At 37.1% G+C, this 20,383-nt stretch overlaps 1 protein-coding gene across 4 annotated transcripts in view; it reads right to left on the reverse strand.

Moving 5' to 3' along the window:
- Positions 1-910: 910 nt before the first annotated feature.
- The window catches only part of LOC131042706 (uncharacterized), a 77,328-nt gene continuing 57,855 nt past the window's right edge, over positions 911-20,383 (reverse strand). For 2 of the 4 annotated variants that reach the window (XM_057976033.2, XM_057976031.2), the window contains 4 exons: positions 2,569-2,676; positions 1,944-2,172; positions 1,562-1,816; positions 911-1,401 (listed from right to left, as the gene is read on the reverse strand). In XM_057976033.2, the coding sequence (XP_057832016.2) occupies positions 1,316-1,401; positions 1,562-1,816; positions 1,944-2,172; positions 2,569-2,676 (678 nt within the window). In that variant the 3' untranslated portion in view covers positions 911-1,315. Of the gene's footprint in view, positions 1,402-1,561; positions 1,817-1,943; positions 2,173-2,568; positions 2,677-4,013; positions 4,709-20,383 lie in introns of those variants that run through there. The other 2 variants (XM_057976032.2, XM_059220044.1) reach the window with 2 other exon arrangements.

Here is a 20,383-nt window from a genome sequence, read left to right on the forward strand (position 1 = left end):
CATAATGTCAACATGCTTTGTTTTCAAATTTTGAGGCTTCCAAACAGTGGCTGCGCCTTATTTATTTCGTTTCCAATTCTCTTATAGGACACCTATAAATTGAGCTCACAGAAGGATTTTGCCATAAATCTTAGTCAATTTAAGGAAAGACGACCAATTCTTGGATGCTAACTGAAAGAAATACTTTTATGCTAATGAATCATAGGATATCAATCAAAAAGATGGATAACCATCCTTGTACCTTGTACACAACTTTGGTCATCTATTAACAATTTAGTCTACAAAATGATGCAATGGAGAAAGGAAATCAACGATCCATGAGACACATCCCTGGCCCCAATTCAACGTCCTAGATGCCCCAAGGATGGCAGGATAGGGATGAAATGTTCCCCTGCTATCCCTGACAGCTAAGCCCCAATAGGGGACATCCCAAAGGATGTCTCCCTTTTGGAGGAATATTTGGGGATGCCCTACCATCCTCAAGACAGCCCCCAGGGTGCATCATGCATCCACCAAGATCTTCCATTTAGAATGATACCTTAAATGTGTCCTCAAGGCTAGTCAAACTTACACCATGCAAGTTAGATTCATCAACATTACAATTGGATCCATTTGAGACTGACATTGTATGGTCTCTTTTATATCTTTAATAGATATATTCAAATGTTAGTGTTTTTAAACTTTCGGCTTCTTTTAGTTTGTCTATGTTCTTTTTGGTATTTTTAATTTGTTTGTATTTTTAAAACTCAATTTTATTTTTGCATATTATTGATAGCCATCCCCCATTGTCTCCAAAATAAATAAAAAATCGCCACTCCCAAAACTTGTCTCTCCATCCACACATCCCCCCATCCCTGAAACTTGAAGAAACATTGAAGGAAACAGAGTTCTTAATTCCAAAATTAAACAAACCGAATATAAACATTTTGGTAACTTCGTAGAACATGGTTGAGGTAAATAAAACCAAAGAAATTACATATTGTTCAAATTACAAAATCAGAGAAATTAATATTGTACAAAGATTTTCTGTAACAGCTTTCCTTGAATGAAATTGAATCCTTGTGATACAGTAGTATTTGCAGCTATCATGTGCTGCTTTTCAAATGTTTTCAAAAATATCTTTGGGTGCACAGTGCCTCATAAAAGTGATCTTTCATATAGCCCCTTCAACCTCAAGGTGGTGCTAAATAACATAGGGATCAATGTCCTATCTACCTTCCAATGCTGGGATCTTCAACATTTGTAACTGATTCAGGTTTTCCTTCAACTTTGAATATTGATTTGCTTGCTCATTGTTGACTGTGAAGAAAGTCCTTTATTCGGTCTTGGCCTTCTGTAAAAAGAATTTATAGACCGCCATTGCCAAAACTACCAGCAATGCCAAAGCCAGAAACAAAATAACTGGAAATACCAGATGAGAAAGGAAAGGCCATCAGAAAGAGTTTACACCTTGAGGGTGGAAAAACTAGACTGGAAAAACAACATTGCAACTCATATAAAGCATTAGATTTTGATTTGCATTTCAAACATAGAACTTGTTCGTTCAGTGACAAAAAATTACCTGCAATCATTCCATAGAAAGTGGCTGCAAGACGGTATCTTACACGCCAAGGAAGATCCATTTCAAGAGAACAGTGATGTCTTATCTCACCAACTTTTAAATTTGTTTTCCTCAGAACACCATTTTGTAGTTCTGACAGTAAAATATGAGCATCCATAACAGGTTCTCCATGTACATCCCTCACTTCCACTTTGATAACAACTGGATTTGCATTCCAGTCAATTTGAATTGCTCCAAAATTTGGCTTGCCTGAAACTTGACAAAAAAACATATAAGCACGTTTCCAAGAACTTCCTAATAAAATAGACTTGAGATAATTGGAATTAAATATAACATATACACATGATTTATGTCGACAGTGCAACAATAGGAGTTAACTTACCATATACACATGATTTATATCGACAATGTTTCCCAAACACTCTCATGGTACTAGGAGTCAACAATGCTGCAACTCTAACCAAAAAAGACATTGAAGGTGGGACAGCATATTCTACTGCCTGAGTAAGCCCACTTGAAGTTATGTCATAAAGTGGATAGCCAACTCCACAGTCATATCTTGTAATTTCACCAAAGTGAATATCCCCACTTATAAAAATAACTCCAGTTTGCTGTACAGATAAAGTTGAAACTAATATAAAAATTAAAGATAAGGAAAGTGTATTCATATAAGATCATCATCATGAATTTAAGTCAATTGTTACAGAAACTGCAATAATAGACAAAAATAACTGAATTCAATTTTATAGTTCTTCAAGAATTTGGAGCGCAAATCTGATAGAACAGAAAATATTAAGTGTAAGGACATAAATGTTGGTTTTTAAGTTTAGGTTGAACAAATCATAAGGCACTCACATTTATAAGGAATGCAATATGGTTAATAGCTCCTACATCTAATTTCTAATATGACTCTGAATTTCTGACTGACAAACTTATTTTAAAGACTTATAAACATCTCATTTTCATTCCAAAAAGAGTCATCCAAAATGTTAGTACTTAATACCAACATTACTATCTGCAATAAGTTTGAAAAGGCGATCACGTTCCTTTGGAAAGTGTGTCCATGATTCCACATGAAATAGAGGTTGTACCACAGCAGAAAAATTGGACACAACCTGTAACAAACAAGATGGAAGACAAGTTAAATATAATACAAAAGAGAGAATATGCTAGCAGCTTGAATGACTGATCAAGAAACTAAAACAAATAAATTATAATACATTATTGAATTTCTAAACAGCTTTCTAATATGGATGCTTTGTGGCAAATCGAGGCCCTTGCTTCATAAGAACTCCAGTTCAGAACATGGTAAAGACATCATACATTGATATTGTAATATTATCAGTGTAAAATAACTTCAATTCCCAAGAAAAATGGAAATTTAAATAATAATATGATACAAAACTATGCTTGTAAATTAGTATTCAAATAATTTTAATCCATACTATGCTACTTGAATTTTTTTTCCAATGTCAGAGGAATGCTTCACAAATTTAGTGTTAAGAGTATGAAATCTAAGTGGAAAGCTGACTAGAAATAATGAATACCAAAGAGACATGGATTTTCATCTTGGAAACCTCATGATGAGGAAAAGCAGTTGAAGTGGCATTTGCGTATCTTCTGAGAATTTCCTTGGAATGAAAGTAATACAAGCATGAGAAACTCACTACATGTGTTTCCTATCTTCCTAGGGTTCTTTGACTTTGAAAACTTTAGCTACAAAAGTTGTGTTATCTACCTGGAATTTCTTTCTTGGATGTTGTACTCTGTTGATGTGTATTTTGTACATGACCAAACACAGAATAAAATACCCAGAGGTATCTTATCCTCTCTTGAATAAAGTCTCCGAATGCTGAAGATGTCGCCAAAAAGGATCAATTGGGATGACTTCAAGGTTCTGCTTTGTAGGATCTCTACTCGTGGATAAGCTCTTCGCGGTATGATGTGATTTTGCTGGAATCACAAGGGGACTTACACTTGATGACTAAACGTCTGATTTGCTTTGAATATTGCTGGAACACAGGATTTCACTAGTCTAGATTTTGAAAAAAAAGGAAAAGGACGAGGGCGAGGAAAAGATCTAATTCTGTCACTAAGAATGTAGGAGCAATGAATGATCTTTGGTGAAATTCTAACTAAGTCTTGTCTTGACATCCCAGGACCATCTCCAAAAGGTTAGTGCAATCTTCGGAGGAAAGCTTTATGATGTTCAGATCATCGCTACAAGCATAGACACCATCAGGCTGATGCATATCAATGAAGAAGCGACAACTGAAGTTAAGCTTAAGCTGAATGATTCCAGTTGACTACACAAGGCAAGTCTGCAATCAACAGACTGCTAGTAGTATGGATATACAAATTTCACCATCAATCAAACACATTTCTTTCACTCATCTAATAACATGAAATCAAAACTGAGAAGTATAAAGACCATGGAAATTGTTGAATCGACCCATAGATTTCACCATTTCTTCAATGAAGTTTTACAAGTCTTTTACAACAACATCTTGGCAACAATCTTTGCCTTCTCTTTCTATTCTACTCTAACTGCTATTCTATCACATGACTATTCACTATTAGCTAACTATTCGCCTACTATCAACTATTGACTAACTATTAGCCTTTACAAATGAAGAGCCAGGGCTTATATAGTGCCCTCAATACAATTCAATGGCTCAGATCAATTTGAGATCAATGGCCGAGATTTTACAATGAAAACCCTAATTAGGGTTTGTTACAACAAACTCAATTCTGGCCAATGAAATAATTGCATTATTTGGACACATGTCTTCTTTGGAATATTCGACCAATGGATAGTCGAGGTAGGTACATCGAAGTTTGTGCCATCTTTAATGAGTCAGGTACATTGAATCTAAACATGCTGAGGTGGACCAACCCGACTGGAGGAGTGATGACTGGGATGCCACCTTGTCTAACACTTGGTTGATGCTCCATTTGGTGATGCTTTCCTTCAAATGCTGGACTAGAAGATAGATGGAGAAGGTCGTCCTTAATGAAACTGGATTGGAGGAGGTCGACCTTAATGATGCTGGACTGGAGGAGATCGTCCTTGTCCTGGCTTGATCTTCTTTGATGAGAGTCTGCCAAGTAGTTGATCCTTCGGCTTTGGGGGTCGTCATTTGATGCCTACACAAAAGATTAAAGTTAGTCTTTGAGTATAATATCTTAAAGCATAGGATCTAAGACCTTTCAAGGGAATAATTTAGACATTAATTTGAAAATGACATGATAAATCCAGGAATTATAAACTTTCAAATTAATTATGAATGAAATCAGATTTTACAAGACTTGAATTTTAAAAGATTGCTATGAAATCAAAAGAAGTCTTGAATAAGAACTTCAAAAAAATTGATTCTTCATACCTCTTCTTTGAAAGCTTAACTATCAACCTTGGAAAATGAAGAAAAGGAGATCAAAATTCGCTGGATAAGGACTGAATTTCTGGTCTTCCTTTGGATGAATTATGCCTCAATCGGCCTTCAAAAGAACTTCACTTTCCACCAGCCTCCAAACACTTAGCAAATTCTGGAAATTAGCCTCCAACTTCATAAAAATTCACTCCTCTAATCTGCTCCTCAAATTCGCATGTGAATAATGAATGAATGATTTGCATTTTGTCCACAATATACCTCCCTTATATAGGGCGCTCACCCTAATTCCTCATGAGGCTGACTTAGGTCAATTAGCAATAAAATACAATAAAATCCCACTTAAAAGGAGGCCGACTTGCCTAAAAAGACAAAATAAAAGGCTTGAGCGCTCACCTTAATTTTTTTTAATTTTAAAATTAAATACAAGGCTTCCAAGGTGAATTTTATATTTATTTTAAGGCTTGAAATTAATTAATTCAATTGCAAATGCCTTAATTCATGCGAACTTGCTTTAGCTTCCCAAATGTCTTAATTTTGACAAATTTAGTGAAAATTTAGGAATATAGAGGTTTGATTGAGGCTTAATGAAATTTCCTTTCTCCCTCGGGCATTGAAATATTCAAAGCAATGAAGGTCTAAATCACTTCAAGGCTTGATTGAACCTCTTATCCAAGCTTGTTCACTTCATAAATTGAAATTTTCGCAACCTAGATTTGCAAATTTCCATGTCTTTGTCTTCACAATCTTGCAATTTGTCCTTGACTCAATCTAACAAGGTTGAATGATAGGCTTTTTGATGATTTCGCCCTGGACCCTTTGGAAGGGTCAGGAGCGATTTTTCCAATTAGGTCCTGAATACCTTGTTTCCTTGACTCCAAAATCTCCTGGAAGGCAAGCTCATGTTTGTTTTGACCTAATCAAAGTCTTGCATTTCAAATTTTAGCATTTCACATGAGCAAATTAGGTGATAATGTGAATTTTTGCCCTGGACCCTTTGGAAGGGTCGGGAGCGATTTTTCCAATTAGGTCCTGAATACCTTGTTTCCTTGACTCCAAAATCTCCTGGAAGGCAAGCTCATGTTTGTTTTGACCTAATCAAAGTCTTGCATTTCAAATTTTAGCATTTCACATGAGCAAATTAGGTGATAATGTGAATTTTCGCCCTGGACCCTTTGGAAGGGTTAGGAGCGATTTTTACTTTTTAGGTCAAAATTCACCTTAGTTTGATCCTTAACCTCCTCCAAGGCAATCTCCAGGGTCTATTCATCTCAATCACTGAGTTGGCTTATCAATTTTTGAAGGAAATATTGTTCTTTTAGGAATTTCACTCTGGACCCTTTGGAAGGGTCAGGAGCGATTTTTAGGTTTTAGGGCAATTCCTTCATCCTTTCAACTTTAAATCATTTCCAAGGCATAGAACATCATGCCTTACTCCTCTTTTAGTCCTGAATACCAAAATCTTATCTTGAACTGCAAGGAAAATAGGAGGATTTGGAAATTTCGCCCTGGACCCTTTGGAAGGGTCAGGAGCGAATTTCCCTCTTGGCATCAAAACTTGCATTCTTGGCAATCCAATTCAACTCTAAGGCATTTCGAAAGTCCTCTCACACCCTTGTCTAAGTTTAGTTTTGCCCAAAATTTGGAAGAAAGGATAGTTTTGAGGATTTTCACTCTGGACCCTTTGGAAGGGTCAGGAGCGAAAATCATGCTCTAGGCTTAATTGTTTCCTCTTGACAATCTCAATCATCTTCAAAAGGCAAAACACACTTCCTCGCACCCATTCAAGCCATAAAAACCAAAAAATTGTTTTGACCTTGCAAAGAAAATAGGTGTTTTTAGGAATTTCGCTCTGGACCCTTTGGAAGGGTCAGGAGCGAAATTCACCATTTGGCTCAATTCCTTCACTTTTTAATGATTTCTTGCAACCTCAAGTCACTCCCAGGGGCAATTCCTTCTATGTTTCACCTTATCCCATACTTAGCAAAATTTGATAGCAAAAAGTGATTTTGAGAAAATTCGCTCTGGACCCTTTGGAAGGGTCAGGAGCGAAAATTACAATCTTGACCAAAAATCTTCATTTTTTCACCTTGAAACTTCTTTGCCAAGTAGGATTTCATGTTTCATCATGCTAGGATTAAGGTTTCATATCCAAGAAAGGCTAAAAAAATAGGTTTATAAGGAATTTCGCTCTGGACCCTTTGGAAGGGTCAGGAGCGAAATTGCCTTTCCTGGCCAGAATCCTTCATTTTCATCACTTCTAAATATGCCCAAGGGTTTCAACATGCTCATTCTTCCTTTCATCATGCCTTTGACACTTAAATTAGACCAAACACGACAAGAAATGCCTCCTATAGAAATTTTCGCTCTGGACCCTTTGGAAGGGTCAGGAGCGAATTTCTCATTCTAGGCTTATTCCATCATCATTTCAAGTTGAATTCACCTCTCAAAGGAAGAAGACACTACTCCTCTATCTTCCAAGCCATAAAAACCAAAACTTAACTTGATTTTGCAAGAAAAACAGGTGATTGAAGAATTTTTGCCCTGGACCCTTTGGAAGGGTCAGGAGAGAAATTCTCCCTTTTGGGCAAAATCCTTCATTTTTTTCAATTCAAAACATCTTCAAGAGGCAAAAACAAGCTATCCTTGTCTCATTCATGCCAAAAAATTGACCTTCTTCACTACACAATAAGAGCTTTTTGAAATTTCGCTTTGGACCCTCTGGAAGGGTCAGGAGCGAAATTTCCCTTCTTGTCCAAAATTCTTCATTTTGCATGCTTCCAAATCTTCAAAGGTGACAAGAATGTTTAATCCTCCCTCCAAGATACCCTGCACATCAAAATTTAGCCAAAGTTAGGAAGAAAAAAGCTTCAAGATGATTTTCACTCTGGACCCTCTGGAAGGGTCAGGAGCGAAATCTCCATTCCAGGCCAAATTGCTCAGTCTTCAAGTTTCAAACCACCTCACAAGGCAAAGTTAGATCATTTTCCAAGCTAGGAACAAGGTTGCAAGTCTATCCAAGGCAAGAAATAGGGTTTATGATGAATTTCGCTCTGGACCCTTTGGAAGGGTCAGGAGCGAAATTCTCCTTTAGTTCAAAATCAATCAAACTCCCCCTCAAGGCAAAAACATACCCATTCATCTCCCATCAAGCCAACGCCTAGCCAAAATAAGGAGGAAAACAAGCGTTATAAAGATTTTCGCTCTGGACCCTTTGGAAGGGTCAGGAGCAAAATTCCTAATCTTGGCCAAGATCCTGACTTCATTTTCACATTTCTTCATTCAAACAAGCGTTTTTTCCTTCATTCAAGCCTGGGAATGCGTTAGTTCTAGGTTTTGGTCAAAGTAGAATGTCCTATGGAGAATTTCGCTCTAGACCCTTTGGAAGGGTCATGAGGGAAATTCGCTTTGGACCCTTTGGAAGGGTCAGGAGCGAAATTTGACATTTTGGACTCTCCGTCAGGATCATCTTATGGAATATAACATTTAAGTATAAGAAAGAAGTATACCTTTTGGATGTTTGAGAGTGGTTTCAGACCTCCAGAAGTTATATTGCAAAATCTAGATTTTGGAGGATTCTTCAGTTTTCCAGACTTAGTCAAATTTTAGGATCAGGACATTCCAGAATTAGCCAAATTTCAGGACATTTGAAGATCAGGATGACATTTCAGACTTCACCACTCACCAACTCGACCTAGCTCGGACCTTCAAGAATGATATCCATTCACAAAGCAAGACACAATTAGCAACGAGAGCAAAACCAGGCCCTCAGGAAGACTCTCAAAGAAACCCTAAATCTGGGGCCCCGTGGACTCACCCTGGCTCAAGCAAAGCCTATAATCCAATGATCCCCTCGACAGCACTCATCCTACAAAGGCTAACAGACAAAACCCTAAAAGACCTAGAAAACAAACCCTAGAAAGAAAAAAGAAGGGGTCCCCATTTGCAATGGGGTGATGTGTGAATACGTCACAACATACTCCCACCCTATGTGGATTGTGCTTGGTAGATTGTTCCCAATACTCCAATTGATGCTGCATTCACAATGGAATGAGCTCTGTTGATCCAATTCAACTCCATAAAGGTCTTAAATAGATCCTTTTTCTTAGAAAGAGAATCAAATTTCGAAGATCAAATGTCCAACTGTTTGATTCACATTCTCATTTCTGTCAACACGACAAAAGTGTTCATTCATGCAGATTGATAGTTTCAAAATGGCCGCAGCAGTCGCAAAGCCACCCCAGAAATGAGCAGTTAAGAAACAGCCCCGAAAGTTTAAAACTGCCCCTTTAATGTTCATTCAGTCCTTCATTTTCTAGAATCTATAATTTTTGCAGAAACTCAAAATAGGGTGCCATATCTTTGAAAGTGCATAACTTTTTGAGATGAACCTAAATATGTAAAAATATTCAACTTTGGGTGCCACCAAAGTATCGATTTTGGTCTTGAAAGACAACCACATCCATGAGGTCAAAAACATGTCCATCCACTCAAAACAGTCGCTGAACTCAAAAAGACTCCCTCACATCTCCCTACATGCTTAATGCTATGGTAGTACAAGGTAGAAGGTATTAATGTTCTGTCATACTTCGGGATGTGTTCTGTCAAAATTTGGTGTTTCCATGGTGTTCTTCCCATGATTTTCTCAATGGTGACCACTACCTCACAACTCTATTTTGTCAGCTGAAACTTCTCATGCTACAACTGCCTATTATGCCTAAACATGCTACAATGGTTGCCATGCATTAAAAAGTTGTATCACAACAATTGGCTGTGATGGCTTATTTACAACTTGTTGATTCATACAACTAGGCAATAATGGTCATCATGCACGATTTGCCTTTCTACTGAAACATTTGTTGCAACGAAGTTCACACAATATGATAAGTATTCACGATCTTGTCTTAAAGTGCTAGAAGGCATACTGCAATAACTGAAAACAAATGGATCCCCATACTACAATTATGCACATGTTACAACTGTGATGAGATTTTGTGCAAACTACAATAATGGTGGTCATTTGAACCAATGTAATGCTTTTTTTCCTTTGCTAGAAGTGGATTCCCAAGATTATGTTATTTAAAGCTTCCTCTCATGGAGTACTCTGTTTCTTTCAACCTACTTAGTACACACAAGTGGTGAACAAATCACATGCTTCAATGACAAGATTACATGCTTACTGGATTGGAAAAATGGCCATGCTTTTGTTTTGCTGATTTTACTAGAAGCCATATTTTTTCATGCAATGAAAGTAACCCTAATTATCCATCCTTACCACGCACAATAAGTGGATGTGAATACCAATCACCAAATGAAAGAAATGTGGAGACTGAAATTGACCCATTACCTCATACATTTTTCCTCGTGGCTCTCCTCCTTGGTTTCTAAGTGGATAGGATCTTCATACTCACTCATGTTGATTGAATAATCCTCGCTTGCTCTACAAGTGGAGTTAACATCTTGAATACAACTTGATTCTTGAGAAATGGTTAATGTGCTACTCAAATACCCATATAAAGGAAAATCATCTCAAAAACAAATGTTCTATCCAAGAATCAAATGACAACCCCCTACCATACGATAATGGTGAAGATTTCCATGAGATCTATTCTCTCTCTATTTTTGGTATTTTTTATGCTTCTCTTACCCTTTTCTTCTGAATATGCTCATTCTTGCCCTTGTCATGTTTTGGATTAAACTATAGAGTCTCTAACACTTGCCCTCCCAATTCCTTGCAACCTTGCAATGAAAGCAATAGTTGTTAGATTTACACATGCTTTAAGCAAATGGATTTACCTCTTTGGAGTGTCTTTACTGTTCTATTTCTTCTTTCTTGATCCTTTATATGGAACATATGCTCCTTAGAGGTGTTTTCCTTTCACATTATTCTGCAATAGTTCAACCACAATAAGGAACAAGATACCTACATTCTCGTGTAATATGTCCTTCCTTTTGGTAAATGGATTAAAAGATGAAATTTCTACCTTTGGTATACCTTCTTTGATTTTCCACTTGCTTGCTTGCCTCTTCCTTATGCCTAGCTATGATGAGCTAGGTGTCTTTGTCTTTGAAGGCTCATCTTTTTCCTCTTGAGGTGGAGTCTTGCTCTCCTCTACTTGTGTTGATTGTGGGAAATGCTTTGGAGACAACCTACAATCATGTTGAGGCTTCACAAAAAAATGTTAAGAGGCAACTTTTCCTTCCTTGGGCTGTCCTTTGGTTTGTGCATGGCGTAGTCTATTCTTTGACCATTCACCAATTTCCATTCTCCCATGCCCAATACCCTCATATTAGGTCTTTACTCGACTATAATAAAACTATAGTCTATTCTTTGAGTATTTATTGACTTTCCTTGCCAAGTGCCCTTCATCATCACCAATCCATGTTAGCAACTTCCAGCCTATACACTTGCTATGCTCTTCAAACTTGCCAATGCATTTATCAAGTTTAATAAATTTAGTATCTTGAAAGGAAACATGCTCATGGATGCCTTTTCTGCATACATTATTAAATATATGTTGTGTTACCGGGTGGGTACCTATGAATCCCCTTCTATACATGTATGGGTTCAGTCTAGGTGCACCCAAATATCACCAAGGAACCCAAGGTACCTGAGAAGTACCCACCCAAGGTACCCGAGAAGTACCCTCAACGTACCTAGGATGTACTAGGCCAAAGGCACAGGCACCTATAGCACCTAGGGCCCAAAACATTGAAAATAAACACACTCCTAAAAGCATTTGGTCCCCTAAAGTGAGAGCATAACATATTTTTTAATTCATTCAACATACACAAAAAGACCAAAATTGCAATTTTTCACCCATCGGTGGGTTTTGAAGGTTGGTTCATTTTTTTTAAGGTGAGTGCTATAGGAGAGTTAAACCCTACCACAACAAGGGAGAAATGGTTGCACAAAGAAAATGTAACCGTCAAAGGTGAGTACATCTTTCATTTTTTTCAAGTTTTGAATAATTTTTTTTCTTTTTTGATATTTTTTTTATTTTTGAACTTTTTATGCATAATAAGGGGTTTTAATGCCGATTTCTTTTTAAAGGTTGTAGGGGTTTTTAGTTTGTAATGTTTTTTTGTTTTAGGTTCTTATGGAATGTCTAGTAGTTCTAGTTCAACTGCCCCAAATGCAAAGAGCTATATTTGGCATTGTAGCTAATGTGGAAAACAATATAAGAGCTCATATTCTCAAGTGAAAGCTCACTTCTATGCTATTCCTTGCCAAGGAATAAGTGTTTGTCCTTGGCTAAATAAAAAAGTTTTGCAAAGCATTGGCTTATATTAAAGAATAAGAAAATGCCGACATGGTAAGTAATAGATCAAAGGAAAGAGGACATCCTCTTGCCAAGAAAATTTTGCATAAACCTCTTTGTGGCTTATCACAATCGACTAGCCCACATTCTTTCATGCCAATAACACCATATTTTAAAGAAGAGAATCTTTTTGTTTCACATAAAAAAGGCCCATTAGAAAAGGCCTTCACGAATGGAGGGAGATTGCAAATTGGAACATTTCTCATTGCATTCATGACAAGGGGCTTCCTTTAACCTTGTTAGATCACTATATTGGCGGGATATGGTGACAGCCCTTTCCAATACTTCATATTATATTAGTCTTGGATATGAAAAGGTGTGAACCACCTTATTGGTAAAGAAGAAAGCTTTAGTAGAGATATAATAGAGTGTAATCAAGATACATGCCCCAAAACAGGTGTGTCTATCATTTCTAATATATGGAAAGATTGGAAAAATAGACCATTGATCAATGTTATAACAATGTCCCTAAAAGCGTGATGATTTTGAAGGCAATAGATTGTAAGGGGCAAGTGAAATATGCAAATTCCATTGCCAATATCCTCATACAATCCATTAAAATGTGCTAAGGGGCAAGTGATGATATTGAAGGCAATGGTCCCTTAAAATGTTGTCCAAGTCATAATGGACAACACTAAAAATTATATGGCAATTGGTTCTATAGTGGAGGTACTGTTGTGACGTTTTCACACATCGCCCCATTGCAAATGGGGACCCTTGTTTTTTTGCTTTTTAGGGTTTTTTTTTTTTTTTTTTAGGTCTTTTAGGGTTTTGTCAGTTGGCTTTTGCATTTTTGAGTGTTGTCGGGGAGATCAATAGGATAGCAAGTCCTGCTGGAGTGAAGTCCTGATCCTGAAAATTTGGCTAAGTCTGAAAGTCCTGATCCTGAAAATTTGGCTAAGTCTGAAAGTCCTGATCCTGAAAATTTGGCTAAGTCTGAAAGTCCTGATCCTGAAATTTGGCTAAGTCTGGAATGTCCTAATCCTGAAATTTGACTAAGTCTGGAAACTGAAAAACCTCAAAAAACTAGATTTTGCAATATAACTCCTGGAGGTCTGAAACCACTCTCAAACATCCTAAAAGTATATATGGAATATAACTTAAAGTATAAGTGACATTTTCTTATACTTAAATGTTATATTCCATAAAAATTATCCTGATAGAGAGTTCAAAAAGTCAAATTTCGCTCCTGTCCTTCACTAAGGATCCAGACCGAATTTCGCTCCTGTCCCTCTCCAAGGGACCAAGGCAAAGCGCTCTTGTCCCTCACCAAGGGTCCAGGGCGAAAAGGCTTATTTGAGTCATTCCTGACCTTGTTTGGTCAAATTGGAACATCAAAGGCATGGTGGAGGACGAAATGAACGTGATAGAGCATCCAGATTTGATTAAAAACAATGAAATGATGAAGCTTTTGTCTAAAAAAGATAAATTCGCCCTTGTCCCTCCCTGAAGGACCAGAGCGCTTTTCTTTATATGCACAATTTTAGACCTTTTTTGGACATTAACATTTATTCATAGCATGAAGTAAGATGATATCTTCCCTAGCAAAGGAATTTCGAGATGAAAAGTGAAAAGATTTGGCCTAGAGGGCAAAATTCGCTCCTGTCCCTCGCTGAAGGACCGGAGCTTGAATTTCAAAATTTGCATTATCCTTGTAAGATTAAAGTGATTTTACGATTTGAAGAGGTCAAGGGAGGCGTGTTTTGTCCGTTGAATATAACTTGAGTGGACCACAAAGGAGGGAATCAACCCAAAAGACAATAATCGCTCCTGTCCATCTCCAAGGGACTAGGGCGAAAATCTTGGGAGAGCCTATTTTGCCTTGAGGAAACGAGTTAAGCATGCATAGAATGAACAATGGGGATCATTGCTTACCCCACAACATGAATTGGCAATTTAGAAGATAAAGATCAAGGACAAAAGTAGAAAATCGCTCATGTCCCTCTCCAAGGGACCAGGGCGAAAAACCTAATATCCAGTCCTTCTCGCCAAGTTTGGACAAATCTAAGCCAAGGCGTGAATTTGAAATGATGTTTAAAATGCCTTGAGGTTGATATGATCAAGAATTTTCGCAATGGATGCAAAAGGCGCTCTTGTCCCTCACTAAAGGACCAGGGCGATTTTTATAAAATCAACAATTTCCCTCCGAGATTATGCTAAGGCAAAGTTGAGCAAGATTGGAAAGGTCTTCTAAATCATGATGAACAAAGGTTTGACTCCAAAAACTTGATGATCCTAGGCTCAAGAACAAAAATCGCTCCTGTCCTTCACTGGAGGACCAGGGCGAAAATCTCTAGAACATCAATTTTGCCTTGCAAAAAAACAAGTTGAACATGCACTGAAGGGACGAAAGGGATCATTGCTAGCCCCACAACGTGAATTGGCAATTAAAAAATGAAGGATTGAGGACAAAGGTAAAAGCGCTCCTGTCCCTCTCCAAGGGACCAGAGCGAGGTTATTTACATTCGTTATTTTTTACCATGCTTGGGCGTTAATATCCTCCAAATCGCATTAGATGCCAAGTTCGCTAAAAACTTCGAAATATTTGAAAAAATTAAATTAAATTGGCATTTAATAAATTGATTTTAGGCCTTACAAAAAATCGAACTTTTATTGTGAAGGCATTTAAAATTAATTTTTATTAAATTAAAATTGAAAATGGGGCGCTTGAGGTATCATGTTTTATTATTTTATTAGGTCGGCCTCTTGTTTTTGCAAATTTATTTACTTTTTTTTTTTTTGGCCTATTTTGCCAAGTCGGCCTATGGAGCGATGTAGACAGTGAGCACTCTATATATTGGAGGTGTTGTTTCACAATTCAAATCATTCAATCATCCTTTCAAGTGCGAAATTGGAGAGCAATTTGAGGAGCGAAATCCAGAGGCTAGTGGAGGGCGAAATTCATCTTGAAAGCTATTGGAGAGGCGAATTTCTAGCTAGATTGGAGGATAAGTTCCAGATTTTTTGAAGACATTTGAAGGCGAATTTCCAGATTTTTGAAGAGGCTAGTGGAGTTTATTCTTTTTCAAACTAGAGGAGGCGTACTTCATCCAAGGAAGGACTATAAATCTTGCCCAACAAAATCCGGTCCTCTTCCTTCATTTTTCAAGGTTTTGTACTTAAATACTCAAAGGGAAGGTATTAAGAATCATTTTTTGAAGTTCTTGTTCAAGACTTATTATGATCCCATTGCAATTTTGTAAAGTCTAAGTCTTGAAGATCCAAATTCCATTCATTATTAATTTGAAAATGTGTAGTTCTTGATTTATCATGACTTTTTTCAAATTAATATCTTAAGTTTTACCGTTGAAAGGTCTTAAATTTCATGCTTTGAAGTTTGATGCTCAAAAGACTAACTTTAATATTTTGTGTAGGCATCAACTGGAGATCCCGGAGTTGTAAAATCAAGCCAGATCAAGGACGGTCTCCTCCAAGGACGATCAAGCAAGGACAAGGGCGACCTCCTCCAACCTAGCATCGACAAGGACGGCCTTCTTTGGACTAACGTCATCAAGGGCGACTTCTCCAATCCAGTATTCCAAGGCGAGGTACATCAATCATCCTGCACATCAAGGACACAAGAAGTTAGAACAAGGGTTCGTTGAAGAAGCAAATAGTTCCAGATGAATTAATTAAAGCTAGCTTCTCAACAACATCAAGTTGAATATTTACCAAGTTACAAGTGTCAGACGAGGTGGCATCCTAGTCATCACTTCTCCAGTCAGTGTGGTCCACCTCAGCATTTCTAGATTCAATGTACCTAACTCATGGAAGGTGGCACAAACTCCGATGTACCTACCCCAGCTATCCATTGGTGGAATTTTCTAGAGAGGACATGTGTCCAAGCAATACAATTTTATCATTGGTCAAGCATTAAATGTTATGTAATGGTTGTAACAAACCCTAATTAGGGTTTTCATTGTTGAATCTTGGCCATTGATCTCGAATTGATCTAAGCCATCGAATTGTATTGAGGGCACTATATAAGCCCTGGCATTTCATTTTGTAAAGGCAATTAGAATATAGTTGGAAGTAATTAGAAGACAGATAGAGAGTAGTTAGAAGGTGATTAGCTAGTTGATAGAATAGCAATTAGAGTAGAGTAGAGAGAGAAGGCAAAGATTGTTGCCAAGATGTTGTTGTAAAAGACTTGTAACTTCATTGAAGAAATGGTGAAATTTATGGGTCGATTCGACAATTTGCATGGTCTTTATACTTCTCATATTTGATTTCATGTTATTAGATGAGTGGAAGAAATGTGCTTGATTGATGGTGGAATTCGTACATCCATACTACTAGCAATTTGTTGATTGCAGACTTGCCTTGCGTAGTCAACTGGAATCGTTCAGCTTAAGCCTAACTTCAATTATCGCTTCTTCATTGATATGCATCAAACCTGATGGTGTCTATGCCTGCAGTGATGATTTGAACATCATAAAGCTTTCCTTCGAAGATCGCACTAACCTTGTGGAGATGTTCCTATGATGTCAAAACAAGACTTAGTTAGAATTTCATCAAAGATCATTCATTGCTCTTACATTTTTAGTGTTAGGATTAGATCTTTTCCTCGCCCTCATCTTTTTTCCTTTTTTCAAGTCAAAGCTAGTAAGAGCCTGTGTTCCAGCAATATTCAAAGCAGATCAGACGCTCAATCATCAATGTAAGTCCCCTTGTGATTCCAGCAAATCACATCATACCACAAAGAGCTTATCCACACGTAGAGACCCTACATACAAGAACCTTGAAATCATCCCGATTGAATCTTTTCGCGACATCTTCAGCATTCGGAGGCTTTACTCAAGAGAGGATAAGGTACCTTTAGGTATTTTATTCTGTGTTTGATAGTGTACAAAATACACGTCAACAGGTACATATGCTGACATTTTTTGGACACCATGTGCAGTCCACTCAATTTGATATTGCAAAAGATTGGCACACAAATTGAGTGGGTCAAACAAATCTACATGCTAAGGAGATCAAATGTTTGGGACTACTCATCATATGCCACAAGGCATCTTCAAGACCTTCTCCAAGTTGGAGTTCTTGAAGTAATTTAAATTTTATTTTTAATATATTTTTTTAATTGTTGATATATGACATGTATTTTTTACACCATGTTAGGTTGCTAAAACACAAGTTGCATCTCACACAATTATCTTAAAATGATTTGTGAAGGTGTGAGGCGCTGCGTTCTATGGTCATCAATAGCCTTTTGAGTGTATGGAGGCAATCAAGTAGGGAAAAGCCCAAAAAGTAATGACAATGATCCTAAATGATAAGCGGTGGGATCATGCAAAATATGTTTTAAGTTTCACTGAGCCTATCATTAGCATGATTAGGTGTGCTGATATAGATCACCTATGTTTGGGTGAAATTTATGATGGCATGGGCTCCATGATTTAGAAAAAAAGAAATATAATAGAAGCCAAGGAACATTACCCCAAGGAAACATTTTTCAAAAGAGTGCAAAAGATCATAGTTGATCATTGGAACAAGATGACCACACCCTTACATTTCTTAGCATTTGCTTTGTCGCCAAAGTATTATATCGAAGAGATACTTTCCTTTACAAGGGTGCCACCATATAGGGATGAAGAGGTTACTACTACAAGACTGCATTTAGAAGGATATTTTTAATGTGTTAAGTGAGCTTTGTCATTTCATATCTTTGAAAGATGCTCATGAATGGTGGTACATACATGGTCAAGGATCTATTTACTTGCAATCTCTTGCAATTAAAATTCTCTCTCATGTATCTTTTTATTTTTAAATTTTCTCATTTTTCATTTGTTGCTATTTTTGATATATTATATTTTATAATAATAAATTTTATAATTTATGTTTTGTATTTATAAAATTAAATGCTTAATGTTGTATGCAAATTCAAGAGGTTTAGCTGAGTGGAATTGGAGTACATACTCTATCCATTCGGTTAAGCACAAGCGCTTGAATGCAAAAAGTTGAGGATTTAGTCTATGTACACTCCAGCCTTCATCTCTTGTCATATATGACACCTGAATACAATGAGAGCATGACAAAGAATTGGGATCTAAGTCCTCAATGTGCTGATTTAGATGCTACAATTGCATAACTTGTTCGCCGAAGGAGGCATCTCTTATTTGAAAGAGACAGACCTGATTTTATCATCCAACGGTGGGCAACATTGCATGGGAGAAGCAAGACGATTGAAAGCATCTAAACCATAAATGCCAATGGCAAGTTTCAGCAAAAAATCAGCATTCGTAAGTTTCGGGAATTGGAATAACACGTTTTTTAGTTTTGCATACTCTATCCAAGTTTCTCTTGTCCACAATATGGACACCACGACACACCAATACAGACAATGCTTTGCCTTATAAATTGTAGGGTTTCAAAAAATCATTCCACGTAATAAGTGTTTGACCTTATTATTTTTATTTGCTTTAATTAATGATGGAAATGTTTTTGCTTCCTTTGTGTGTCTTACCTACTCCCTCCCACAAGTCATTGTTGCTTTGAACAATCAATAGCTTCAAGAAAGTAAGGGTCCTCTTTACATGCGACCATGATGTTGATGAGTGGATGATGGTTGATGTTCGTCCACCCATCTATGATTATGTTGCATCCACTTGTGAGCTAGGTAGCCTTCATTTTCCCCATTAGAATATTAATCTTGGAATTATTCTTATCCAAGATTATTGCCCACAATTTTGTCTCCTGTATTTATTTTATTTTACTTTTGCCCAAGTTGGGCGATCATATTAAGGGGGTTGGCCCACTTGTGAGGCTCCAAAAATATTACATTTGTTTATTTTAACTCCCCCAAATGGGGCAACTCAAAGAGGGGGGTCAGCCCACATATTTACAACTAACAATGCCTTCATTGTGAGCATTGATCATGAGTTGGCCAGCAAGGAAATAAACCATTGTTGTTGCAATTTAATTGACAACTTCCTTGCCTAATAATATCTTGATAATAGTGTCATATTGTTGACACAATCTAACCTCCAATAATTTAGGCTTTTAAAAATAGATTTGTGTGTTGCAAGGTTTCTTGAGTATTGTTTTTATTTGAGCAGAATAATTTTTTGTCTAAATAACCTACAATTTCATTTACAAGCAAGTAGAAAGTAATTGAATTTTGGTTGATCTCTAAGGAGCTTTGGAAACCTATAGAGACTAGATATGCATCATGCTTCATTCTCCTAGAGAGGATGTTTAAGTTGCAAGAGGCATTGCAACTCATAGTCATGACAAAAGAGTGGAATTAGTGGCCCGATTCGAAATCAAAGCAAGGGAGGATGGTGAATGAATTGGTGAAAAGTGACACTTTTTGAGTTGATGCAAGATACATTTTTGCCATCATTACTCCAATCTTTAAACTTATTGGAAACGAGGATGCTAATGCCCCTAGCTTGAGTTTATTGATAGTATGCTTGGCTAAATGAAGGCCATTGTACAATAAAAAGACCCCATATCATTTTTCTACAATGAACATATCCAACCAATCATTCATCATCGATTAGAGAAGCTCAACACTCTCTTGTACATAGCTTCCTATGTATTGAACCCAAAGTAGTATGTCCAAAGTCCTGGCAAAGTTACCCCTATATAGGATGTTGGGATGAACGCAAAGTTCGTGAAGGCTATTCAAATGATATATAATTCTACACAAGCTAACATCATACGTACTGAGTGGACCAAATTTGCCACTCTTAGCTAATATCCGAAAGTGGCCAAGATGGATAGAGAGACCATGGCACAAGAGAATCCATTTTTATGATGGACTATACATAGGCCTAATTATTTGATAACTACATTAGCCATTCATCTATTGTTCCAAATTTCTAGTTCTTTTTTCTATTGAGAGGAATTGGCTTACCTCTATGAAGGCAAAGAACCTTACAATTGTATATATCAGCTTCTATCTCATTGGCTAAAACACAATACATACAAGGAGGGTCCAATAGCTTGATGGAATGTAAAGCTAAAGGAGCCAATACATGTTGATGATGCAACACAGACAAGGTTTGTTGGTATTGATTTGGAAGGGCTTAACCTTAAGGAATCCAAAAGTTTGAGTGATGAGGATTCTAGTGCAAACTTTGGAGATGAATGATGATAACAGTCAT

This window comes from Cryptomeria japonica, chromosome 4 (genome assembly GCF_030272615.1).
Source record: "Cryptomeria japonica chromosome 4, Sugi_1.0, whole genome shotgun sequence".
In the NCBI taxonomy this organism is placed as follows: domain Eukaryota; kingdom Viridiplantae; phylum Streptophyta; class Pinopsida; order Cupressales; family Cupressaceae; genus Cryptomeria; species Cryptomeria japonica.